The following is a 27,452-nucleotide window of genomic DNA, read 5'->3' on the forward strand; positions in this document are numbered from 1 at the left end:
AAATTTTGATACTATTTTTGTTTTTAATAACATCTAATTAGTTAAAAATTTTTTTGTGTTATTCTTAAAAAAATTTGGTGTCAACATCTAGAAATTTCTTATATTAAGCTTAAAAAATTTTGGTGTTATTTTTCGGATAAATTCTACACATTTTAAAACTCTCATCTTCATCGTCATCATCATCTTGTTTTTTTATTCATCATCTTTTTCTTTTTATTTCATTTTCTCATCGTTTTTTTTGTTTTCATTCCTTATTCATCTTTTTTTTTTATTTTCTCATAATTTTTTTATTTTAATTCTCTTAAAAAATATAAAAATAAAAGAAAAAAATAAAAAATGCAATAACATAGAAAGAGAAAGAAAAAAAAACACAACAGTAACAATAATAAAATAACGATGAAGAAAAAAATACACAAAGAAAAAAAAGATATGCAAAGAAGAAAAAGTGTTTGATATACACAACTTTTATGTGAGTAATTTTTATTGAATTTGAATTAATTTAATTAAATTTAATAGACAAAAATAGTTAAATGCGTACCGAAACTCAAAAAAACAACTATTGAATTAATCATTATTATTATTATTATTATTATTATAAAGTTAATCTATTATAAAGTTAATTATTTCACTGTTACACATTTTATTATTCTAATATTTAATTATTTAATTAAAGTAAATAAAAAATTAATATGTATATATAAATATATAATGTCTTATTTGATAATTTATTTTTTTTTAAATTAGAGTGAAATTCAAATTTAAAATTTTTAGTTGAAAATTGAAAGACTATGTGTATGTTTGGATTACAATTTACACACGAGATTTTGCATAAAATTGATTTTAAAAATTTGATTTTGATATAAAATAAGTTTGTATTAAGGTGATTTATGTTTGACAATTTTTATATCAAAATGATAATAAAATAAATTTTATTTGGATTAAACTATTCAAAATCACTTTTAGATAAAAATTACTAAAATAAACATCAACTTAGATAATTTTTTAATATTATCTTATTATTTTAATTTAGATATTTAAATAGATCTTATTAATTGATTTTATAATAAAATTAATATTTATATACTAAAATAAAAATAATATATAAAAATTGGTAAAATATATTTTTAATTAAAACTAACAAAATATAAATTTTAGAGAGTACTAAGAATAATAAAAAAATTAAATATTTATTTTGGTAATAATTGAAATAAATCAAAAAAAATTTTATGATATTTTTTATATAGTATATTTTTAGTACTTTTAGTACTTTTTTTAGTATGTTATAATTTTTTATTATTATTATTTACAATTAATTTTTTTGTTTAATTTACTTTCTTAATAGGATCAATATATTATATTATAAAAAAAAGTGTATAATATCAAAGAAATAATTAATAAAAAATAAAATAATAAATAATAGTTCATATAAACAAAAATAATAAGAATTTCATAAATAATACAACAACATGCATAAAGAATAAAATTGGTATAAGATAAAGTGAAAAGTCAGGTGAAGTCGATTACACCTGAATTTGCATCGTAAGGTAAATAAAAATTGAATATTGATGGTTAAAAGTCCGTTGGTGAAACACAAAAATTTAAAATAATTGTTTTTTGTAAATGTGATTTTGAATGCAAAATTACTTCTACGTTCATAAATAAACTAAAAATTAAAACTTTTAAAAAGTCTAACCGTATTTTTTCTATATCCAATAAATTTGCCAAACACACCTTATATTATTTGAATTATAACTTGTGAAATTATTTGATAATTTAGTTATTCTATATATTTTTAAATATATTATTTAATAAAGTAATAGTTAATTGTAACATGATGGCAACATGGTGTTTGTAGTGAAGGTGGTGGACTCAGAGAGAGTAAAAGTAAGAGAAAGAGATGGATGGAAGATACATGAATAAGTCAAACGTGGGACCCGGCACCGTTTGCTCTCTCTATTAAAAGACTGTTCCATCTCTTTCTTCTCATTTCTATTCCCCATTGTTCCCAACAACAAATTTCAGTTCTATTTATATATATGTTCTCATCTGATCTCATGACACTGGAGCAAATTTCTCCCACATTTTTGTTCTTTTTCTATTTGTCTCTTCTTCTTCTTTTACCTATTACCATGATCAATACTTTTCTAAAAAACAAGAACATTCACTTGAAGCTTCAACAGCATCACCATCAATCGCCAGGGTTAGGTCTCCTCACTCTCCCTAACCATGATGAACAACCCAAGAGGCCTCCCAATGTTGTGGAATCAGCCATGTTAATGAGCCATCATTATTATTCTTCTCCATCCACCGCCATTGGATTTGATGACAATGGAATGACATCATGCACAGAAAGTCTTGGATTCGAGAGTTCAAACGTGAGGCGCCTCATCTGTGATCATCAACAGGAACAAGAATTGATCCATGACGAGAATCATGATGCTGATGTTTCGGATTGGAGGAGGAATAATATGGACCGGAAAGAGAGCCGAGGGGGGAGGAATTCGAAGGTGAGTAGGTCATTTCCACCGCCTTTGACGTCACTGAACCGCAACGGACAACCGAGTTTCTTTCTCCGTCCCGCGAGGAAGGACGGCAGGTTAGAACTCACACAAGTTAGAATTCAACGGCAGGAGATCCTTCACGCATGTCGGCAGGATGGACGGTTGATATTACACCGCATTCCTGACCGTACTCTCTTTGAAGAAGAACAAGAACAAGCCGCATATGATGCTGCTTATCACGACGAAGACGAGGACGAAGACGAAGACGAAAACGAAGACGAAGACGAATATGAACATGCTGCTTATCACGAAGAAGACGAAGCTGTTTATTACGACAAAGACGAAGACGAAGACGAAGACAAAGACGAAGAGCAAGAGGAATATGAATATGAACATGAACATGAACAAGAAGTAATAATTGCAAATGGAAAAGATGATCAACGGAGTAGATATGGAAATGAGTTGAGGAGGTGTCACGAGATGGTGAATATGAACGTGAACATGAATATGAATCACCATCATGATCACCGGCATCAACACCTGCAATTGTGTGGAATAAGCATTGTGTGAGAAACGGTGATCTTATATTATCAAATTATTTTAGTAACCGAGTTTAACTATGTTGATTCACTAGTTTATTGGGACATAATAAGAAGAAGAAAGAAGACTTAGTTAAAGTTGATTACAAAAATAATTTGTTCATTCGGCATATGTTTTTCAGGGAAATATTGTTAAAATAAGATATATAGGACAGGTGGTGGCTACAGGCACAATTTTGATACGGATCCAAAGCTAAGGGACAAAAGCAGAGAAGGAAGCATCCATGCATGGAAATTAATGATGAAAACCAGAATGATGAAGAATAATTTAGAAGATAGTGGCAGAAGCAGTGTGTGTATGTGTTGTTGTATCGGTTAGTGTGTGAAGAAAGAAAATATCTACTATCACTCACAAAATGCTAACGTTTGTGGTAATCATAATAAATAAAAATAAAACAAGATTCATTCATTATTCAGTCGGTGTGCGGTGGTTTAATTTCCTTCCATTAGCTTTACTTTAATGTTTTGATGACCATCCCACATCATATGCACCCATTCATATTCTCATGTATTTATCATTTTGAAGCTTTTAGTTTTATGTTAGAGAGAAACAAAACAAAGAAAAATCATAAAACCAAACAAAGAAAATAGTCATTTTAGTTTCATTTTGTTGATTACTATAAAGTTTAGACCATGTAAAGTTCAAACTAGGATCATTCTCCCTTAATTAACACAAGCCAAGTCAGAATTATATCCAAACCTTCATTGCTCTATTTTTACTAATAATATCATGAATTTTAATTGATACCAGTATACTAAGCTTCTTAAGTTAATTATTGATGATTATTTTAATCATTGATAAGTTATCTCAACTTTGCTCCCTTTGATTAGTAAGTATTATTATGTTAGTATAAAGAGTTTAGAAAAAAAAAAGAATAATTTAGAAAAGGGTTTAGAAAAAGAAAAGAATAATTTAAGAAAAGTATCATATTGATGTTTCACTTGATCATAAGGTTCTTATCCATATATAAAGCAAAAGTACGTTAATGAGTACGCTAATTATAGAATAATATTTTAATAAATTATATTAAATTTTTTTATTTTTTTATATTTTTTTGATTTTGTTGATATTCTAACAAGTATTGGTCAAATAATGTGGGTTACTTAATTAAAATTATATTCAATCAACAATCAAGTATATAGGCATTTTCAATCAACTATGCTTTGATGTGAAAAATTTGAAAAAAATATAATAGAAAGATCTAAATCAAAGATTCTACTATACTAACCAAATTTAATTTATAATAATCATTGACATTGATTAATATGGAAAATTCAGGGCGGATAGAACTACGGAACAAATAAAAGATTCTAGAATTTAAAATAAAAAGAGTACTAGCGTTTAGAAAACGAATCTTTCTTCACAATGAAGAAAAGAATCCTAAAAGCTATTACAAAAATACATCATAGAAGATTGAGAGAAAAGATTGTGTTGATAGGACAGACAAAGTACAGAAAATTGACGGAAGAAAAAAATAGAAAACTGGTACAGGAAGGAGGCAACATCGGAGAACTGTAAATCATTAGCTTCAAAGAAGGAAGAATTTGGTAGAGAAAAAAAAGAACAAAAGATTCGCATGAAAATAGATAGACAAAGAAGGTAAAAGTATTAGTGACAAAGGAGAATCTATCAACTGGTTAGAAAAATCTAATAGACAGAACGACAAAAGCTATTAATTATAATAAATTGAAGAAAATAATTGGGAAGAACATGCCTCAAGTAGTTTAAATACGAAAGCTAGGAGCTTATAAACCTCTTCTGACTTTTGATTTTATGTTGAATGCGGAAGAGGCGTACACATTTAAAATAAATACCTTTTTGCAATTCTTTGATAGTATATGAAAATAGGAGGAAATGGAGCAAAGTGAAACCCGTAGAGTATAGTTAGAATGTTTAGTTAGAATGTTTTGGAATTTTATTGCATGCTTGGTCATTTGACATTTTTAGCATATTAAGAGGAAAAGAGGGGGAAATAATAAAGCGATGGAATCGTGCATTTCATTTAGTGTTAGATGTGTGCAACTTAATACTTGTGTCATGGATGTGATTAACGAATAAATCCATATCACAATAAGTACTAGTGAATTGGATGTGTTAGTGAAGGAAGTTAATTTGGAGCATGAGGGTGAAGTAGGGCCTAGCCAAAAACAATCAAGGAAAGAGACGGTAAAAAAGCATGTGGACATCGATGTAGTGCTTACACAGAAAAAAAATTTGAAAAAATGTCGAGATTAGACAGCTGAGGTGGTGGTAGAAGTGGAAAGGAAGGAAGGAGAGGAGAGGGGTAGGTTGGTAATTTCATAAATATTTTTGAATGAGTGAAGTAATGTTCATTCAAAATCGAATCACTAAAAACATGTAACGTATCAAGCAGATTATGAAGGAATTGAAGGAAGTGCTGAATTTGTGAGATGTGATATAATGAGTAATGATTCCAACTTTGAAAGAACATTGACTTGGTTTTATAGTGATATGAATGATGGGAGGGTATAATGAATCAAAATAATTGATCGAACACTTATTACATGTGAAATTGTACAATGGTTTAAGCTGAGAAAAAAATGGCAATAATCAAGTTAAATTTTTAGAAGGAATATGATAAGGTCAAATGGAATTTTGTGGATATTGAGTTACAAAAGATGAATTTTGGTAGGAGATAGAGAAAGTGAGTTATGGAGTGTATTGGCACAACTTCTATATCTGTATTGATAAATGATTCATTATCTAAATCTTTTAAGAGAGAATTGAGTTTGAGACAAGGAGATCTACAGTCTCCTTTTTTTATTTGTTCTTGTTATTAATGTGCTACATAAAATAGTGGGTGAGGCAGTTAAAAATGGACGTATATTCTCTCTACTAGTTGGGAGGGATAATATAAAGTTATACTATCTTCAATTTGTAGATAACACTATATTATTCTACCCATTTGAGGAAGAGATTATCAAAAATTACAAGAGGCTTCTGCGATGCTTTGAGGTGATCTCGAGGTTAAGTATTAATTTTTTGATAAATTCAGTTTGATCCTGGTTAATTGCGAGCAGCAATGGGTGTAGAGTATGTGTGGCTTTACTGGGTTGTAAAGAGGATACTATTCTAGTTAAGTATCTTGATATCGCATTAGGAGCAAACTCAAAGGTTGGTTAAGACCTGAAATTCAATCATAGATAAAGTAGAAAAGAAGCTCAGCTTATAGAAAGCTAAGGTACTCAATACAGCTGGTAAGTTAGTTCTTATCAAATCAGTCTTAAATAGCTTGCCGATATACTACTTGAGTTTGTATAAGATGCCAAAGGCTGTTGCAGAAAAGTTGATTTCATTGTAGAGAATATTCCTATAGAGTAAGGAGGATGATATGAATGGTATGACATTGGTTAGATGGGAAGTGGTGCAGGTTCCAAAAAAATTAGGTGGATTAGGAGTCGAAGATGCAGTGATTCGTAACACATGTCTTTTATTTAAGTGGTGGTCGCATTTTTATAAGGAGAATTATCTGTTATGGAAGAACGTGGTATGCTCATGTAATAATTTGAATTCCAATAAGATATTGTTAACCAAGCACAACCTAATAGAGGCTGTAAGATCCAGAATTTTCAAAAAATATTATTGTGAGTTAATTTTAATTTATTTATTTATCAAAGACTTAATTTTTTAGAAATTATTTTATTAAAAATAATTAAATCAAGTTTTGATAATTAAATTAAAAATTTTACTTGATTTCATAATTATTAAATAATTTTTTATATTTAAATTATACAACTAAACAGTTGTAAAAGATTAAAAATTTTATATGATTTAGTTTAAATAATTGAGATTTTAGAATTTAATACTTTAATTTATATAAACAAAGAAAATAAATTATATTATCTCTAATTTTAGATTAGAATACTTGATTAAAAATCAAGTAATGTTTTTAAAGTAATTTTAAAAGATTAAACTATATTTTAAATTTATACGTTATACCCTAATTTTATTAAAATTACCTAAACTATGCTAACCCTAATCTAACCTAGCCACCGCCTCACCGCTACTCACCCACCGCCATTCCTTTCCCTTACACACACACCCCCGTAAGAAAGAAAAAGAAATCAGAAAAAAAGGAGAAAGGGGAAAAAATAGAGAAGAAGAAGGAAGAAAGAAAGAAAGGAGAGGAGTGAATGGGAAGAAGAAAGGGAGAAGAGGAAGGAGAGTTGTCCCTCGCCGTCGCTGCTGCTCGCCATGTCGCCGTGTTGCCGCCCAGCCGCATCGGAAAAAGAGAGGCATAACTGTCATTGAAGATGTGTCGCCATCACCGTCGAAGAACCAGTTGAGGGAGAGCGGCGCCGAAGAGAGAGAAAGATGCGAGCAAGGGCAAAAGAGAGATGGGACCGCGTTAGCTCGCCACCAAGCCGCTGCCGTCGAGGGTCCGCGCCGGCACTGTCGTCACCGTTCGTGGAGTCCCCGAGCTGTCGCCATCGAAGCTGGGTCTGTCATCGTTGAAGCTTGAATGACGCTGCAACCACCGTGTGTCATCGTCTTTAGATCCGCCGTTGTTGGTGTGGAGCTCGGTTGTCCTTGCTGCGGGAGTTTGTTGCCGGAGGAGGGGACATAACGGGGGTGGAAGTTGCCGTTGCTGTGCTGTTCTGCTCACTGAATGGCGCCGGAAAACCATGACTGCAGTTGCCAGAGGACGCCCCTGCAGCTGCCAAACCCCATCCCACTCCAGTTTGGGGTTCTGACTCTGGTTTGTTTATGCCGAGTTTTGTTTTTTCGAGTGTCGGAGCCGCCATCTTCTTGGTAAGCTTTAGCCTTGTTTCAAATTTCTTTCCTTGTCTGTTGAAATTCTTGTTACCGTAAGGGTCATCGCTTAAGTCGTATATGTTTGATGATGTTGTCGCAGTGAGTTTTTTTGCTACTGGTTGAAGTCGCCGCTGTTGAAGCTTGCCGGAGTTAATCGCTAGAGCTGCGGCTGCGCTGTACTTAGTTCCTTGTTGGGACAGTAAGTTGTTCTTGCTCTGAAACTCTTTTAGTTGTTGTTCTATTTTATGTGGCTGAGGTTTTGTGATGCTATTTGCTATTTGATTGAGTTCAAGTTATTTCTTGTTGCGATTGGAGTAGTTGTGATTGCTGCAAAAGTGGTTTGGAACTGCAGTTGTGGCTGCCGTTGTGATGAGTCGAGGGAAAAAGGAATTCAATGCGTTTGTTATGCGGATTGCGAATAATTGAGGTAGGAGTTTTCTTAAAATTTATTTTATCTTATAGAGTTGTTATAATTAGATATTAATGTGAGAAACATATGTCTGTGATTATGATTGTCTTATAAATGTGGTTGTTTGCTGGATTGAATAACTGATTGCTTGATTGCTTGAGTGGTGTATGATTGTAACAAGAAATTAGTTTGAAAAGTTATTTAGTTGATTATTATGAAAAGTTGTTTTCTTGGTTTTGAAGTTATTTTGATAATGTAAATGAATTGGCTTTGGAAATGATTTGAGTTATGAAAATGAATTAATTTTGGAAGCGGTTTAATTTTGAATTAGTTTGATTTTATAAATGATTTAATATTTGAGCTGGTTTAATTTTGAAAAAGATTTATTATTGGAAATGGTTGAATTTGAAAATAATTTGATATTAAAATTGGTTGAATGTTGAAAAATGATTGAGATTTGGAAATGGTTGAGAAAGGGTTTGAGGAATGTTTGGATGGACCCAAAAAGGGTGGCAGAGTCCGAGTTTTAGAGGAGATGTTGTCGAAATTTTATAAAATTAGAAGTTTTGTTTGAAGCAATTATTTAAAAAGATTTAGTTTTAAACATTATATGTTTTAAGATTGATTTATTTATCAAAGAAAGAATTATGTTTTGAATTGGGATTGTTGATGAACGGAATGGAAAGAAGGATGATGAGAATTGACTTTGAAATATGATTTTTGAATGAATTTGGAAACGAGATATGGATTGACGAATGATGATGATATTGAGAATGACTTAGATATTGATGAATGTTGAATGAGTTATGCATATGGCTTATGAATTTGAAGTATCTTAGACACGAATTTTCCTGGGTAGATGCAGTGGCTTGCCACTCCAGGTTGAGACTCGATACTTTGTTGACCCTACGATGTAAGGGTGACCAGGCACTTATAAATTCTCGAGAATGGTACCCCCATTGAGCGATTTGATATATGTATATATGAGAAAAAGCTATGCATAGACTCATGTGGATGCGCGTCGGAGGACAGTCCAAGGGTTTAGCAAATCGGACTTGTCGGGTTGGCTGTATAACCGACAGATGAGCTCATTAGCCATAGGACAGACATGCATCATATGCATTTGTATGCTTTGCTTGGGTTTGAATTTGTTTTGGTTTGCCTAATTGTTAAACTATTATTAACTGTTACCTGAACTATTTGCTGTATGTAACAGCCCAGACCACCCGCTAGCACGATATTGTCCGCTTTGGCACACAAGGCCACACGGTTTTATCTTTGATGATAGGGATAATAGCCAAAGCCCCCCCACACTCACTCGTCAAAACGTGTCATGCTAGGGAGAGGTATCCACACCCTTATAAGGCATGCTTCGTTCCCCACCCCAACTGATGTTGAACCTTACAATCCACCCCCCTAAGGGAGCTCAGCACCCTCGCTGGCACATCGATCTGGGCTCCGACTCTGATACCATTTGTAACAGCCCAGACCACCCGCTAGCACGATATTGTCTGCTTTGGCACACAAGGTCTCACGATTTTGCCTTTGACAATAAGGATAATAGCCAAAGCCCCCCACACTCACTCGTCAAAATGCGTCATGTTAGGGAGAGGTATCCACACCCTTATAAGGCATGCTTCGTTCCCCTCCCCAACTGATGTGGGACCTTACACTGTAACTACTACCTAAACCTGTACTTTCCTTGTCTGTTTTGCCTGTGTTTGTCCTGGTGTGCTACTTTTGGGAATGAGCTTTGGTGCTGAATTGATGATTGTATTGATTGATTGCGTGGTTGGTTTCTGATTAAGATTTTCTTATAAGAAAAAAATGTTTTGGATTTCTGGATATTTAAATATTGATTTTCGAAAAGGGTTTTTAGATGACTAGTTGTTGATTTTTAAAAGATTCAAAGGACGAACAATAATCACTAAGCTTAAAAAAGTAGATTTCTCTTTGAATATCTTATTATGACAATTCTGAAACTCTGTGGTGAGACCGTGTGGTTAGGTTCTCACCCCCCTACAGCTTTATCTTTTCAGAAGACGGATGAAAAGCTCATGAAGGGTTGTATTGCATTTCGCTTAGTTGATAATGCTATTTAGTTTTTATTTACTTACCCCTCGTTATCAATATTATATTATGTAAGAGGGATAGGAGTTGTATGATTTGTACGTATATAATATGTATAAGTTACTCGAGTAAGAAGTTTTGTACAGATATATGCTTGTTTTGCATTGACTTTTAGTATTCTTTTTCCGGTTTTCAAAAAGAGTAATGATAAGATTTCGAGTCAAAGACTCCTATTTTATTATTAAGTATATGAAGTCGTCGTAAAATTTCTTGCTATCAGAGTAGCGCAGCCGGAAGCGTGACATTCTGATAGTGAGAGTGTTACAGAAGCAACCCATGAAAAAATATTTGTCAGTTACAGATTAAGGAACAACATGTGAGGAAAAAATAATTGCTGGCTTATTGGTGGAGATAGGTGACGTAAGAAGGATTCGATTTTAGGAGGATGTTTGGTTACAATGTAATTTTTTGAAAGATTGGTTCCCGAGATTTTTTTTGTTTCAAATCAAAGAAGATATGTCACAGGGAACTATGGGTTCTAGAATGACTTAGAGTAGATTTGGAATTTTCAATAAAAGTGAGAGTTACACTGATGGGAGTTAGAATTGGTTAATCAATTACATGATAATTTAAGACCGGTTAAACTAACAAATGACATTGAGAATAGAGTTGTATGAAAGTTTGATAAAGAATGTGTTTTTTTTACTAACTCTTTTGTGCAAATGTTGCAATAAGAATATTTTGGGAGGTTGTAACAAGTTACAACTTCACTAAAATTATTGTAAATGCTTAGTTCCACCAAGAGTGGAATTGTTTGTTTGATTTGTATTGGTAGGCAGAGTTAATACCAGGAAAAGACTGAGTAGGCTAGAAGTGATTAACCAGTAAGATAATGTTTACGTATTATATAAAAACTCGAGATTTTTTTCTGTTTTAAACTAAAGAGGATCTGTCATAGGAGACTGTGGGTTTTGGGATGGTTTAGAGTAGATTTAAAATTTTCAATAGAGGTGAGAGTTACACCAATGAGAACTAGAATTGGTTAATTAACTACATGATAATTTAAGTCCGATTAAACTAACAAATGCATTGAGAATAGAGTTGTATGAAAGTTTAATAAAGAATGTATTTTTTTACTAACTCTTTTGTGCAAATGTTACAGTCAGAAATATTTTCGAAGGATGTAACGAGTTACAACTTCACTAAAACTATTGGAAATACTTAGTTCCACCAAGAGTGAAATTATTTATTTGGTTTGTATTGGTAGGCAGAGTTAATACTAAAAAAAGATTGAGTAGGCTAGGAGCGATTAACCAGCAAGATAATGTTTGCGTGTAAAAAGAATGTTGAATATATTCACCACTTATTTTTTTTATTATGACTTTACTTAGCAGGTGTGGTGCGTGTAATTATCTAATTTTAGCAAATTCATCTTAGATACATTGAATTTGAGAGTTTGATAGATGTTCACCATAAAAAAAAGATGCACAAAAAATAGTTGATATGTTTTTTTACAATTATCTAATACATATAAATGAAAAGAAAATGAAAAATATTTTAAAATAAAAAATCGGGAGCAAAAGAAATTATCAATAACTCAATCTAAAACTACAAGAAGTGGACTAGTATTGATTTTTTTTGTTATTATAGAAATACTAGAGATAACAATAAAATAATTTTATTTTATCTTCTTTTATTAGTTTTTATATTCAGTCCATTTATTAATAAATAATTTCACTCTTGGTGGAACTAAGTATTTCCAATAGTTTTAGTGAAGTTGTAACTCGTTACATCCTTCGAAAATATTTCTGACTGTAATATTTGCACAAAAGAGTTAGTAAAAAAAAAAATAGATAAAAAGACTGAGTAGGCTAGGAGCGATTAACCAGCAAGATAATGTTTGCGTGTAAAAAGAATGTTGAATATATTTACCACTTATTTTTTTTATTATGACTTTACTTAGCAGGTGTGATGCGTGTAATTATCTAATTTTAGCAAATTCATCTTAGATACATTGAATTTGAGAGTTTAATAGATGTTCACCATAAAAAAAAAATGCAAGTAGACTAGTATTGATTTTTTTGTTATTATAAAAATACTAGAGATAACAATAAAATAATTTAATTTTTATCTTCTTTTGTTAGTTTTTATATTCAATCCATTTATTTCTATTTCTAATGTTTCACTTTATTACGTTGAATTTTTTTATTAAAAAAACAAAAAAAATTAAAAAATATTCAGTCCATTTATTTCTAATGTTTTTTTTAATTAAAAAAAATTAAAAAACGTCGACAGCAGGGTTCGAACCTGCGCGGGCGTAGCCCAACAGATTTCAAGTCTGTCTCCTTAACCACTCGGACATATCGACATTGAATGATGATTTTAATTTGTAACATTATTTATAAATTATCTATCACAACGAAATGAGCTTATTGCTCTCAAAAACATGCATGCACGGTTTATATGCGAAGAAAATCTCTAAGAGAAAAGACAGGTTAGAAGTTCGTTTAATATTTAAGTAATATCTTTTAGCGTTGAACATTTTATTTTCTGCTAAATAACGCAATACTTTTTTATTCTAATTTTATTTTTCACATTGAGCAAAGTTCTGTTCAATGTAGTATGGTTTCTTCTCGAAGATTGATGAAATAAAAATTATTTCTAGACAATATCAAGATGATAACAAAAGTTAAATATAACTTTATTCTAGGTGAAAAATACAAAATTTAAAGTAATATTCGAACTAAAGTTCTCGTAACATCAATGACAACTTACTCAGCTAGCTCTGTTGGTGCAGTTTCTTAGGTTAGAGTTCCCTTTCCGCAATATCCCTAGTTCTTTACTAATGCAACTTGTAAGATCCTTGGTCCTTGGAATCGTGTAAAAAACTAAAAATTACAATAATATGTAATTTTAATGATATTAAATTATGTGGATATAAAACAAAAAAGTGGCAGCACGTGATAATTGTCTTTTATGTTTCCTTTCTATTCATGAACTGCAGTAGTTATTTACTTATTTTGGTACTCAGTGAAAGAAAAATATGATATGGCATACACCCCCATAATTTAAGGGACGCAACTTGGAAGGAACCACCCAAAATTTCACATTACATTAACTATAGACAAGCTTGTTGTATGCGAGCTTTAGTTATTGTTGAACTAAGCAAGCAAGCAAAGCAATACCCATAGAACCAAAAGCAGTAAAGCACACTCATAATCAGTAATAATCATGGAATCCCAGGGCGAACTCGAGATTCATATGGACATGGTGAAGCAGCCTTTTTTTTCACGCATGTGCTCCTCATGCTTGGTGTTTGAATTGCTATGGAGTTGATGTCCATGACATTTAAGATGTGACAACTCTTGCAAGAATCTAGAACTAGTAGTCAGGCTGAGTATACCCCAAAAGCATGTGTGGCGTGCGGTAAATTTTAACAAGTGTCCAATACAGAACCTCTTCCACATCAAGATCTCCTGCGGCTCTTGCAGCATATATATCTTCACATATTGCCATCAACCTGCATCAATTTATATATGCACTTCGTGTAAGTCCTCATATATATGTTTGAACATTCATCAGAAGGATACAGAGGTTCATTGGCAAAAATGGGCACCTCTCACATGAAGGCAGGTTCTCGAAAGGAATTCTCATTCGCAAGTCTGAACACTGTAATCTGATAAAACGTCCAACCGCAAGCACAAAGGTAATGTACAGTCCCCAAATGCTGAACTTGCTGAGAGTATCTCCGATAATGCCCTCTAAAGAAGCAATAGGATCATCGGAGAACATAAATTGGTATTAGTGATCAAATATTGCTTGCATGGACTATATATATAGGTAAATACAATTAAATTTAAGTTGAGCTTACGGGGGGTTTCTTCAGATACGATTATGGCTATTGGTCCTGGGAACTCTCCACATCCGTGTCTATCTGAGATATCAATATCATAAAAAGACCACCACTCTGGATTCCCCCGGTTGAGAACAAGATCTGCACTAACCTCCTCCTGCAAAAACCTTATCTTCATTATGATCCAAAAGCAAATAAATCTAGCAAGTTAGATTAGGTAATATTTACATACATACCGACTGTTGATCAAGAGAACGCACGTCCCCTGAGCCTGTGACCCGAAAATATCTGGGGTAGATATTGAATACTGTGAAACTGTTGGAGGTACCATTAAAAACATTAATCACTTCTGAATTATCTGGAAGATCCTCATACATTATGGGTATTTCATATTTCACTAGTTCTTTTCCTCTGGGTCTATCTCTGGTAAATTGCCAGGAGAAAGTGATGTCCATGTTCCACCTGATGGACTTTATGAATCTGGCCTTCACAACAGGTGGAACAAGCCACACAGTACTAGCATCTGATTGGCAGCAAATTAATTGGATGTCTTTCTCATTGTACGCACTAAGGAGACCCAGAGGATCCAAAGTATCACGTCCTTCAATATTTTCCCAAGATATCTTCTCGCATAAGGTTGTCTCGAACAATGTTAACCTTCCAGTTATTGTCTGTATATCAAGCCGGGCACTAGCATCTTTGATTGGGTTGGCAATGTTTGTTGGGTTGCCGCTGCTATACATCTGTCCAAAAAACAAAACACTTAAATCAATATTGCACTCTCTAGGTTGAATTGTTTCAAGTAAACAACGAAGTTTACTTAGTTGAGTATTTTTCACATTCAAATTCAATCCCAGAGAGAGAGAGAGAGAGAGAGAGAGAGAGAGAGAGAGAGAGAGAGATTCATAATAAGTTTGGTACCAGCATAGGAGCCCATATGACGCACAATAAAACCCAGAATAGACATATCCCATTACAGAACTTTGTCATTTTTGATTGCTTTTGTCCTTGTTGATGAGTGGATCTATTCAAATCCACGTCACATTTGACAAGAAACAAGCTAGCATGAATATCTTCCAGCTAGAAAGAAAGCAAGAATCAGATAAAATGAGGAAAGGAATGCATCTGCTTAAAGGGAATGTAAGTTAGCTAAGAATGATGAGGACATACCTTCAGCCAGTCATACATGGTCAGAGATGTCGTCGTACAAGACCAATCTAGCACGCATCTCAATTCATAAAGAAAAGGTAGAGCACGATAGAGTCGAAAGCCAAAAAAGTTAATCCGGGAAACATTACTGGTCAAAAACTGCCTGTACAAGGTGCTTTTGTGTGGAACACCAATATGGATTTGCATTGCTTGCAAAACCAGAGAAATTGCTTTTGTGAAATAAATGGCACGAAGTGCTAGTCTTCCAGCATATCTGTGCAAAGGATCCATGTCCCAGGCATATTTTGTGACTGAATATGTGAAGAGAACAAGGTTGAATAAATACAAAATAACCTTCACTGTTGCAAATGAACATAGGTATATGATGCGATCAAGCACGATCAAGAAAAAGACAACCTGCAGGTTAAGTTCGTTCCCTGAGTGAATAGATAGAAGTGAATTTATATAAACATGAAAGACTGAAAAAGGTGACTTCCAATGAAAAAAATACCATCAAAACTAAAACAAAATCTTCTGGGAACTGATCTTCAAGCTGATAGACTTCAAGAAACTCACTATTAGCTTTCATAATTAACTGATAAAAAATAGCAACTAAGAAGAAAACAACCAAATCAGCTCCAAAAATATAGGCATACAGATCAATTTCCCTTTTCCCACCACCAATGATGGAAACTACCCGATACGGAAAACCAATTTCATTAAAAATACCATCGTGTTGAGCTTTCTGTATCTCATCGGAAACATCTGCAGCTGGAGTCAATGAACTGTACCATTCTTCAGCAACAAATTCAATTGGAGGGGAGGCATATATTACCTCAAAAACAACATGACACACATTTTCACACTCTTCACTCTTTTCAATGCTCTGAATGCGAACCCTACTTGCTGAGTGCAACTTAAAAAGCTTCTCCTCTCTGCATCTCCTGTAATGCAAGATCTTCAGCAACTTATTCATTCTTGATTCAATTCTCTTTGGCTGAATTCCATCTCTGGGCCATGAGATAACTTCCATAGACAACTGCACAAAGTAAGGAGGTGTTTCTGCACCTGATGTTACTGATCTCCAATACCTACAGAGTCGTCTGGTTAATAGTTTCATCGCATTTTTCAAAGGTAACAATAATCTCAGTAATCTAACATGGAAGGAGGATCCCTTTAACTCCTCTATGTAGCTCTGATTTATTCTCTTATAGAATCTGCTATCCACAGCAATTGTCCAGCCACCATTCTTCACAGTTAGGGAGGTTTGCAAGAGGGTGAATATATATACCAGAAAGAAAGGTAAGTTGCTTGTCACAAAAGATGATGTTATTTTTCTCACTGGAAATCCTAATTGTTGAAGTAAGCTCACAGGGAATTCAAACTGACAGTGTTCAGTGATGATTCGATATAAATATTGAAGCAAAATGCAGACCTCTGTATAAATGAGGATGACAACCCAAAATCTGTAACTGGGGCCAGTATTTTGACAGAGAGCATATAAGAAGAGAGCTGCTAGATAGACCACAGAAAGCAAACTGAAGTACCATAGATATAATAAAATGAAACAGCAATAGCAGACAACGTCATTATTTGACCTCATTCGGGACCAAAAGTGACGAAGAATAATACCAATTCGAAGCCAAGCACTATCTGGCATTGTATGTTCATAAATAGTGTGTGTGGACATTGTAGCTTCTAGAGGTTCCGCTCCCAGATTCAAATTCTCAATTTCATAATATTCCTCATCCTCCGAAGAATCATTGTTAGATTCAAGTTCTTCGTGTTCTATCTTCAAATAGTTCAGTAAACTGTTAACTGCCAAGTTTCCAAGAGACTGCACTTGAGATACCCCACTACCTAAGAGATGTACAGCTGAAAGTAAAGCATTTTTCCTGACTGGAATTTTATAACGACTCCTATCAGAATAAAAATAATCACTGCCATTAGCTCTTTCCTTTACGTCATAAGTTCCACGAGGAGTACTCACTGGCTGTTTCCAAGATTCTGGTCCCAATCGACTTGGATATTTTTCACTAGTTAAAGATTCATTCATGTCAAAGGGGTCTGCTGGCTCATTACTGAGACTGATGTCCTTCTTCAATTCATTGTCCCTATTATTATCGAGAGAAGAATTGCCTCTCTCTCGTAAGCCATCATAATCGAGAGAAGTATTACTACAGTTAGCTTCAGTGCTCAAATTATGATGTTGAAGGTTTGACATCTCCGATTTCATCTTTTCTACCTGCAAGCTTCGGAGATGCTTCATTTCTTCAGTTCTCTGTTTGTGCCGCAACTGAGCTGTCTTGCAGGCAGCTTTCTTTTCCTGCTGTTGAACTATTGCACCAATCTGCTCTTTCTCAAGGTACTTTGGAACATAATCGAATTCTGGGAATGAAAACATGTATGATTGTAGTGATACCAACATGAATATGACGATTTCCACTAATGCTGATCTTGATGTAATTCGAAACCCATAATCATACTTGTGAAACCCAACCAGTTCACTGATGCTCTCTATTGTAATGGAACCGTATGTTATCTTTCTAAGGTGACCAAATAAGGGAGATTGATATGCAAGAGACAAGACAATAACCAGAAAATTATACATCCTCAAAAATCTAAAAATTAAATTTCCCTTCTTTAGTATTTTCATCCTCTTTCGGAGGAAAGCCAGAGCAAAACCAAGGTAGCCAAGATGCAGAACATCATATTCAAGAGTTCCTGTAATCAAAACTAATGAAAGAACAAAATCTAGTAAGTGACAGTAACCATAAAGCCTCAGGTGGTCAAGAAATGTCCAATATGCTTTTGTTTCAAATGAGAGATCATTTAGTATAGATGCAGACTTCCATTGAGAGAGCATCTTTCTATACATATCCAACCCAGTGAGAGTAGATGAATGATCAGCACGGAATTTCAAACATGAAAGCATGAAAACTCCATAATAGCTGATAAGCATACGGGGATCGTCAACAATGATTCCTGCATTAAATGCATTTAACATAAGCTATTTTGTGGGAAATTTGTCATATGATAAATGCTAAAAATACTAGTTCTGAGTTACTAATATTTGGCTATCAAACTCAGTCTCAGATTGGTTATATGTGATGGACATTATCAAAAAGATATATAAATAATAGTATGATACCAATCATTATCAGTACAAAAACATGCATTAATCGAGAGATACCTAGCCAGCACTTATTGCAGAAGCTGAAATATATATTTGATACCCTCCAACAGTCATGGCATGGCACTTGTCCTTTAGTCTGGTAGTTCAAAAAAGCCAGGTGCATCCAGATAGCCAAGTATTCAACAGTGATAATGGTAGCAAATAGAAAAACGAAAACATGCCATAGTTTTTTAATAACTAAACGATTTAAAAGAACACAAGCAGCAAGTGATGCTATGTAGAGCAAGGAGATGGCGTTCAACACTGCAAAACTTGCAAGAAGCAAAGCAATCATGTTGATTTCAAGACCAAATAAATTGAAGATGTTCTCTATCCAGAACTTCAGACATACTTTTAACACAGTCTTCTGCATCTCCAATCTCTCTTTTCTCAAAAAAAGAATTCGCTTTCTATTCCACTTGAAGCTATCCTTAGAACTCTCCCAGAAATGAATATGTTGAACTTTTTTGACACTGTCTCTTTCATTTCCTGAATCTTGCCCTTGCCCTTGCCCTTGGGATAATGCAGAGTTCACTTTCGGCCATGAATGACTTCTTGCAACCTGTTTAATTGTTGATGTAGGGTTTTCCAATAGGTTGCTTCTAGGGGTACATGGAATAGGTTCAGTAGGTATATCTACTATGTTGAATAGAGGACAAGGCTCATCCCATTCTTCTCTGTTTCCATTAAAATGTGGCGTCCTCTCCAACCAACGAAAAACATTGTATTGAAGTATACATGCTACAATTACCACAACCTTTCCCCTTAGCCCTGATTCTAAACCTTTAAAACCAGGCTTATACAACTGTAAGCCCATAAATAATGATACCCATGAATGCGCTTGAGCTCCCCATATCTGGAAAAGATATTCAACCATTGCAAGGAATCCTGAATAAACTAGAAATACTTTTGCAGGGATCTGAGAAGACTTTGGTAACCTTGAATAGTTAACCAATCCAACAAGATACAGGAAACCAAATGCACTTATAGGTGTGAGTGATGCATAAAACAAAGCCAGAGATAAGATTTTATCGGCATGCCGAACCAAAAGACGTCTAGTAAAAGTGAAATTCCCTACTCTTTGTGCATTATAGCCACTTAATCCCAAACGTTTACTCCTCCGCCTTTCGTAGCTATATAGTTGCATCACAATCAATATAGCCAAGGATTCGAAGATGTTTCGCAACATTGAAGCTGCAGGGTTGTAGCCAAATGCAGTTTGAAGATTGACAACACCGGGAAACAAAATCTTAGAGCTGGAAAATACACCAATGCAGTAAATACAAACAAAGACCGTTACAGAATACACTTTCATAGGAAACCAAAGATGCTTTGTTGTTTGTCCCAAAAGTTGTCTTCCACTTATCCACAGTAGAAGAAAGAACAAATAACCAAACGAAGCATAGTTGGGTGTGCAAAGGTATACGCTGAAGAGAACTGTCAGAAAGGCAACGTATTTGCCACAAGCCCGATAAACACAGAGGGATTTTTTTCTTATGACGTTCAAATACGATATCCTTATTGCCTCTGCATAATCCAATAGTATGGTTAGAATATTGGCATGAAGTGCTGGGATGCTTCCGGCAAATATATAACTTACATGAAATCAGTAAGTGTCAGAAGGTTAAGTATGAACTAGGATAACATGAAATTATTCATCAGAATAAGATGGCATGGAAATAATGGTTAACTGGAGTATGTTCGCTAGTTCTCACCAGATCTCAGAGTACAACTGGATAAATTTACAGGATTCATCAAGCCAGCTCTCAAGATGCTAAACCCGAAAGGAGGGCAAGATGTCTGCTGTACAATGGCTGAAAATAAAATGAGTGTTTGGAGCCCATGATTGTGTATTGCACAAAAGAAAGCAAGAGTTGATATTTTGAAGAGATCCAGCGAATGGATATCAGTAACCAAGCCTGAAACAGTCACGAGAAGAATGACAAAATAAAAAATGGAATAACTTCGTCAAATGCAAGATAAAATTTACATTTGCACCACATGAAAAACAAGGCAGTTCTTACATAAAAACATTTACCTAATTTTGAGAGAATCTGAAGAGAGTATGAACCATTCTGATCCAAAGTTTTGGCGATCAGATCAAGTTGAAGAATGAATTGAATTGCAAAGTGCGCCTCGCATAAAAGGATAATAGCTTGGCGTAATTGACTATTTATTGTTTCGCTCAAGAGATAAATTAAAAAGAAAACCACTGCATGAAAGGAAAAGTAAGTTGTTAGTAAATTAGGATACCTGCAAACTACTCTAAAGACAACGTTTAAGGAAAGTTTAAATTTAATTATGACTTCTTGTAAGATTATCCAGTCTTCACACAATTCTTGAACAAGGAAGAGCCACATAATTCTGGTATGCACTTGATCAGAAAACTTGAGTTATTTAAACAAGTGGGATAGTGTTCACTAATATTGTCAAACACTATACACTGATGGTTGATCTAAAATGTAAAGGGTGCAATTAGAACATTTCTGTATTAGCATCATGGTAATAAACTATTAACGTAGAGAACTAAGGAGGCAATGAAAGATATCAAACTTACTATACACAGTGTGGATGAGACCAGGCCTTATTGCTATGAGAAATATCAATATTAGTATTATAACATGTGAGCACTTGCGTAGTCCCCAAACTATTGTAGCCAATATTAATATTGCAGCATCCTCTTCCTCTAGAAATTTGACAACAATATAGCAATGAACAAACAGTAAGAATTTTTATCCCAGATACATACGGTCCAAGGTAGCATTTTGTATTAGAGAAATGTCTGGTAAAAGATTGCAGAATACATGAGCAAAAAGTAAAGTACATCTTTCAAATTCTCTTGTTTGTGATTAAAGGCAAAAATTAGCAGCTCATGTTGCTATGACTTTACATAGACAAGGGTGCCACAATAAAAAAAAAAAAAGATTTACGTGGCAATATTATTTAACAATTATCATATATAATAACATTTTTCATTGAAATATCATTTTTTCAATAAAATTCAATTTTCTATTTTCAGTTGCAATTTTTATTTGGATTTTATAAAGAACAGATACAACCAAATAATAAAAATATAAATCAAGATTTTGATGAAACAATGTTCCAAATAAATATGCCGATATCATAAAGCATACTTTAATTTCTAGCTGATTCCTTTGTGAAACCATTATATTGAAAGTCAATCCAGAAATCAACTTTCATTGTTTTAGATATATTCATCAATCCACCCAAGGGCAGTGAGACACTTTTTTGCCAGGCAACACAACCAAATGTTGATGCTCCTATTTATTGTACATATTTTGTACAATCATAGAAATAGAGTAGATTTAGCAACGGTAATTGTATTCTTCATTTCATATCAGTTCACTAACAAGGAATAGTATGGTAGAGCACTAAGTATCATGCAACATCTTCTCAGACTACCTAGTTCTCTCACCTTCCACAACGGATTCTTGAGTTGTTAACTGTCCCTGATCAGTAATGCACAACAACACTGAACTGTTCACTAGATCACATAAAGCAACAAGAAAACCTAGACCAAACTGGGCTAGCAAATAGTATCCTGGGGTGGAGTAATGCCACAAGCCTATAGTTTCCCATATTTCCATATCCTGCAATTAGTTAAGCACCAGAAGATCTTATTCAAAAGATTTTAACATTAAAGTAAGACCTCCAAAAGTCTTCTGCAAAATGTACCTTCCATACTTTGTGATCACTTGATACATTGAATGCTACATTGAAAATATACGTGCTAGCTGCCCATAGAAGAATGAAAACGAGAAGCACAGCATTCAGTTGGTGCAGCCGTAACATGGAAGGGAAAGCGTACAATACATATCCCACATAAGCAAGTAATCCAAATGAGCACAGACTTGCAAAGTGGAAACCCCAATATGTTAGAGCCAGCAAGGAAATCTGCCACGTGTGTCAATCAATGCAATTCATCAACTTACAAAATATTTGTTGCAACAAGGATGACGGAAAGGTAGCAGAGGGCTCACAAGAGACCATTAAAGAATTTTGGATGGTTCATGTGCTAATATCTTCCATGAACTTAGCATTCATGAGGCACTCTTATCATGAAGATCATTTTGTGCCCAATTTTTATAATATAACAATTCATATTTATGAACATTTTAAACTTTTATATTTTCGTCAATTTTGATTTATAAAAAGATATGTAACATGATTTTGGACTGATATAAAATTTTATAGGCATGATTTACAATGTATAATCGTCAAATGTAATAGTAGGTTTTGTAAAAAATTATTTCGAAAAAAAATTATTCAATATACGTTATGTTGAATGATTATCCATAGTTAAGAACAAATTGTCACTTCATAGTTGTATATGTGATACGTGACCAAACATTGGACAAAAAAATTCTGTACTGGGTTTTCATTATAAATGATTTATTGATGAGAGAGGAAATAAAATTCAGTAAAAATGGATGTGGCAGCAGTACCGGAAAACCATATGTTAAAAAGTTAATAAAAAACGACTGAGAAATAGCTCCTTGCAACAAGAAATTCATATGCTTTGCTCCAGACCTGTTAGAGAATTACAAAACCAAGAAGAGAGTATTAATGAGCTTCCATCAATCAAAAGTAAAGGGTTCAAAAAGCAGTCAACTGGATGAGGACACCGAGTCACTACTCTAGTGTTCTATTTGGAAATATTACAAACAGAGATGTGTAACATAACCAAAGTAATAAGTAATCAATTTGAAAAGGAATTCAAGATAACAAGGCATGATAACTGGACAACAAGGGGGAAAAGTTTACATAATAAATGATCAATTTGACAAAAGAATTCAACTCAAGCATCTGCTACATGAGAAACTTCAAATCCAAGAAAGAGGAATAATATGTCCGATTGAATCTATATAGATACAGTGTTATATTTACAAGTTATGTTTATTTATTTACATTATATTTTTTATATCGCTTCATTTCGCTCAGTGCCTATATAAATTAGTCTCCATCGTTGAGACACAAGAAATTTGTGTAAATCTCTGTATAAAATATTTGAGTTATTCTTAGATATCCGAAAATTATAAATAATTTTTTTAAAAATAAAATTTCCAAATAAGAATCATCTACATATATACAAAGCAAGATATGCTGATGTCACATTATCTTGTTAATATTGTAGGTTTCATCTCATCAGAGGAACTTAGGTGAACTATTACATGAATAATAAGGGGAAACAAACAAACATATTGAGGTCCTTGGACTAGAAAATAGAAATTGCTGAGTTTAGAACTTCATTTTTTTTCAGGGCACAAGGAAAAGAAAAGTAAGAAAGTAAGCAAATGAGGATGCTGCCCTTTCTTAATTACCTTGACTCGTGAACAAACTGAGAATTCATTTTAGGAAGAAGTTGCTCAGTCAAGTCACTGCTTTCTCTTGTTGATGTGATGATTTCTAGTTCAGCTAGCTCACTTCTAATCCAGGATAGCTGGAACAATGGAGAATTGAAGACTGGTGAACCAAACCAAACAAAAGCTTCAAAAAAGAAATAAGAATTTTAGACCAATTACTTTCAAGAGTTCCCATATCTGTTAAGTGTCACACAAGACCTCAAGAACAACTAGAATATGCAATATGTAACCAATGCATTTCCTTCCTCTAGACATTTGCCGCAAGAAAGCAACATGATCAAGATTAAGATTACGTAAATTAAAAAGCAACACAGGTGTATAGTGTGTTCAAGCCAGATAGGTTTCTCTACATAATCACATATATATCATCATGATTTTTAGAGAAGGATTTAAATTTTTTTTACTCAATCTAGATTCTGCGCTATTCGGTGTTTAAGCTAGAGACTGGCCAGTATTTGTAAATAAGACAGTCGGATCAAACCTAAATCAGAGGAATAATACCAGCCAGCTTTGCTAATTGATATAAAGCAAAGAAGTGATCACCTCTATTGATGAAGGTAGAAGATCCCGTATAATGGATAGTTTATAGAGCACTTTCTCTTTCACATGTGCTAGATGATATTGAAAAGTTATCGTTTATAAATAAATCGTTTTTTGCTTTACTTTCTATAAAGAACTCTTGTTATTATCTTTCTCTTTGTCTTAACAAAATTCTTCTTTTGTCCCCCACTAAAAAAAATTACGAATAGCCAATCTTACAACAAACTAATTTGGTTTACATTGATTTGGAAATTCCACTTAGAAAAATGTTAGGTGACCAACATTTTTTCCTTATTTTTGTCTTACATTTAAACAAAGAATAGCTAATTCTCCCTTTTTTACACTAAAATGTTGGCCCCTTAGCATTTCTCTTCTATTTATATGCAAATATCTGAAAATGAAGCAAACATCGGCAGAAGAATCCAGACACTCGTATTATCCCTCACCCAAAAACAAAAGGCCCCCAGCACCACGGTAAATAATTTTTTGTTTTCCCCATCATGTTACATACTGACTTTTTTTCAGCAATAGAATTATGCTATGCAAGCAGTCTATATGCTTACCATAATGTAGAAAAGTAGAAGTGATAGACCTGAGCAAACTTCTGACCATTCTGATTTTGCGGTAAGTTTGAACAGTCCAAAGTGGAAAAGAATCAACCTTAATGTCTCGGGGAGCTCAACAGGAAGTTGGTATATGTACATCATGATGATATTGAAGCCAGCATAAAAGAAAAGGAATCTCCACCACCTTCAAGTTCATAAAACCCTGAATCAGCGAACCAATAAAATTTCAATCCTACAACAAAAAGATACACAATACATATCATCATTTCTTTCCCCTTGTTTAGGGAAGGGGGAGCTTACCAAAAGATACCTAAATAATTGCTCCTCCATGACCAATCAACTAGCCCTATACTAATACAAATGAAAAAAGGGAAAGAAACCCAAGACGCATGACTAATCCCAGCAATTAGTTGTATAGCTGGCAACAGTAAGAAGCACAAGGCCCTGAGATGAGATCCTGCAACCCAGAGATCAGCATCCATGTTATAATTATTCCATAGACACAGCAAATAAGTTTATTATGGTTATTCTATTGTGCATATATTATTTGTGTCAAAAGGAAAAAATAAAAGGAATAATAACTATAAGAAAATATTAAACTCCTGAGCACTTTACGAGAGAAATAGCAAGAGCTTTTGTCATAATCTTTGTTTGGTACTAGCTGTAAGGCACACCTTATCTTAGCGTTAGAAATAATAGATAAAGGAGACCAAAACATTGAAAGGGGAAAAAACTAAAAACACAATCAAGAGTACAACAAGCTCCTATGTAGATCAATAATGATACATATTACTTCCCATTCAACAAAAATAAGCAGAACACCCTCTTTATATTAACAGGTAGGGTACAAAGAAGTTCTATGACAAACCTATCAGCAGCAAATAAGAACATAGATCTCCAGAATGAAAATCTCTCCATGCATCTTGACCAACGCGATTTCCATAGATCTCAAATAGAGAAAGAAAGGTCATTAATGCTTGCATGACCAAGAAGTACTCTTGGGGCAATGACCTCCAAGAATGCACTCTGCAAATCCATTTCATACATCATTTTGTACTGTTTTCTGAATGCTGCAACACTGACGAGAAATTTTAGAAAGTTCAAATTACCTTATTAATCCAATTAACCGAGCCCATTGAGCATCGGCAGTACTCCACCGATCTCCCTCAATGGTCAAAACAATGTGAAATATGGCATGTGATAGTAGTGTCAAAGACGACAGTATAAGGATGGACCGCGATATTGAATATTGTGAATGGAAACGAGTGCCTATTTGCAGGACAGTTATCTTGTTTGAGAAGTTGAAAACATGATAACAATTAAATTTGTATATGAAATGCTCAGAAATTAGTAAATAAATAAATAAATAAACCATAACAATCCTCAAGTGATCAAATGTTATGAACAACTAAGCCAAAACTAATATACTACATTAATTGACTAACATTTTCTTCTCTATTATTCATTCACTCTAAAATGACAAGATCCTATAACCTTGTATTCCTGTGACAAATTAATGACACTTCATCTATACTATAGAATATTCCTATATTTATCCAAAATATGAAATTATAGAAGCAGAATAATAACAAATTGAGAGTAAATTCGCAAAAATTAATGCAAAGGTCAGAGCCAGCTAACTTCTCACCCTTTCTAGGCGCAGTGTACTGAATGAAAAGGAATGCTAACAAATTAAGCAAAGATATGAGACTCCAGTTAAGTAAAGAAGCTGCATATGAATCACAGAAAAGAAATTACAAAGGATCACTACTATGAGGGTTTGTGCAAGTGTATGTAAGTAACTAAAATCACAATGCAAGGAATTAATGAACAAATGTAAGAATGAAACCTGTTAGAAGGAGCATAGGTAATGCGAACCCGGGGATGAACCTCGCCATGATGAGAGAAAGTAATGAATAAAATGGAAGCTCTCGCTGCTTCTCATGGCAACGTATTAACAAAAGGCGCTGCGATCATGAAAGGAAATGGAAAAAAACGACGCCGGATCATGCAAGTCGGCAAATTAAAGAGATTCGATATAGAATGTGAAAGCGATGGTAACGAAGATCGAGGAGGAACGGCGCTGAGACGCGCGCGCAAACATGAAGCGTCTTCTTCGAAATGTGCGATTTTGTTGAATCGTTGCTCTCAGCCAAAACTGCGTTGAGTTTCTGACTTTCTGTTTTGCTCATGGATTGGAGGGAGCCAACGCAATTCGTAGAAATGAAGGGCAATATTGGTATTCTGGCTTCTTATAAGCTTTAATTACTTTCATAGTTGTTGTTACAGAACGTGCATGGTGGCATTGGCATGAGCGAAACATGGCAATTGGCATGGATACTATATATGGAATGCAAGTATATAGTAGCGGGGTATCCTCTTAAGTCAATTCATGTGTTTTTAACTTTTTATACTATTAATAATTTTTT

The 27,452-nt window shown here is 33.8% G+C and overlaps 2 protein-coding genes and 1 non-coding gene across 3 annotated transcripts; 1 reads left to right on the forward strand and 2 right to left on the reverse strand.

Moving 5' to 3' along the window:
• Positions 1–2,067: 2,067 nt before the first annotated feature.
• Positions 2,068–3,071, forward strand: LOC107491807 (protein FANTASTIC FOUR 1-like). The gene has a single exon (XM_016112728.3). The coding sequence runs from the start codon at positions 2,130–2,132 to the stop codon at positions 3,069–3,071; it is 942 nt and encodes a 313-aa protein (XP_015968214.3). The 5' UTR covers positions 2,068–2,129.
• Positions 3,072–12,642: 9,571 nt separating this feature from the next.
• TRNAS-UGA (transfer RNA serine (anticodon UGA)) lies at positions 12,643–12,724 on the reverse strand. Its single transcript has one exon. It is a non-coding gene; the product is annotated as a tRNA-Ser (tRNA).
• A 664-nt stretch (positions 12,725–13,388) lies between these two features.
• LOC107491808 (piezo-type mechanosensitive ion channel homolog) lies at positions 13,389–26,942 on the reverse strand. Its single transcript, XM_021126260.2, has 21 exons — positions 26,873–26,942; positions 26,672–26,752; positions 26,133–26,292; positions 25,892–26,049; positions 25,324–25,480; positions 25,021–25,207; positions 23,876–23,994; positions 23,000–23,084; positions 22,230–22,448; positions 21,970–22,144; positions 21,091–21,219; positions 20,572–20,745; positions 20,249–20,452; positions 18,552–20,060; positions 15,870–18,343; positions 15,380–15,775; positions 15,131–15,289; positions 14,446–14,952; positions 14,228–14,366; positions 13,973–14,117; positions 13,389–13,876 (listed from the first exon to the last, which is right to left on the reverse strand). Exons 1-21 carry the CDS (start codon positions 26,919–26,921, stop codon positions 13,738–13,740), a joined length of 7,365 nt encoding a protein of 2,454 aa, XP_020981919.1. The 5' UTR covers positions 26,922–26,942; the 3' UTR covers positions 13,389–13,737.
• Between the last annotated feature and the right edge of the window lie 510 nt (positions 26,943–27,452).

This window comes from Arachis duranensis, chromosome 6, assembly GCF_000817695.3.
Source record: "Arachis duranensis cultivar V14167 chromosome 6, aradu.V14167.gnm2.J7QH, whole genome shotgun sequence".
Taxonomy (NCBI): Eukaryota; Viridiplantae; Streptophyta; class Magnoliopsida; order Fabales; family Fabaceae; genus Arachis; species Arachis duranensis.

Excerpts from the sequence above, each read along its gene's own strand:
- LOC107491807 (XM_016112728.3), top strand. The coding sequence starts at position 2,130 with ATGATCAATACTTTTCTAAAAAACAAGAACATTCACTTGAAGCTTCAA.
- LOC107491808 (XM_021126260.2), bottom strand. The coding sequence starts at position 26,921 with ATGGCGAGGTTCATCCCCGGGTTCGCATTACCTATGCTCCTTCTAACA. Across the intron at positions 25,481-25,891 it reads TTCTTATTTGCTGCTGATAG|GATCTCATCTCAGGGCCTTG; the intron begins GTTTGTCATAGA and ends TCTGGGTTGCAG. Across the intron at positions 23,995-25,020 it reads TTCTACTTTTCTACATTATG|CTATCCTGGATTAGAAGTGA; the intron begins GTAAGCATATAG and ends CCATTGTTCCAG.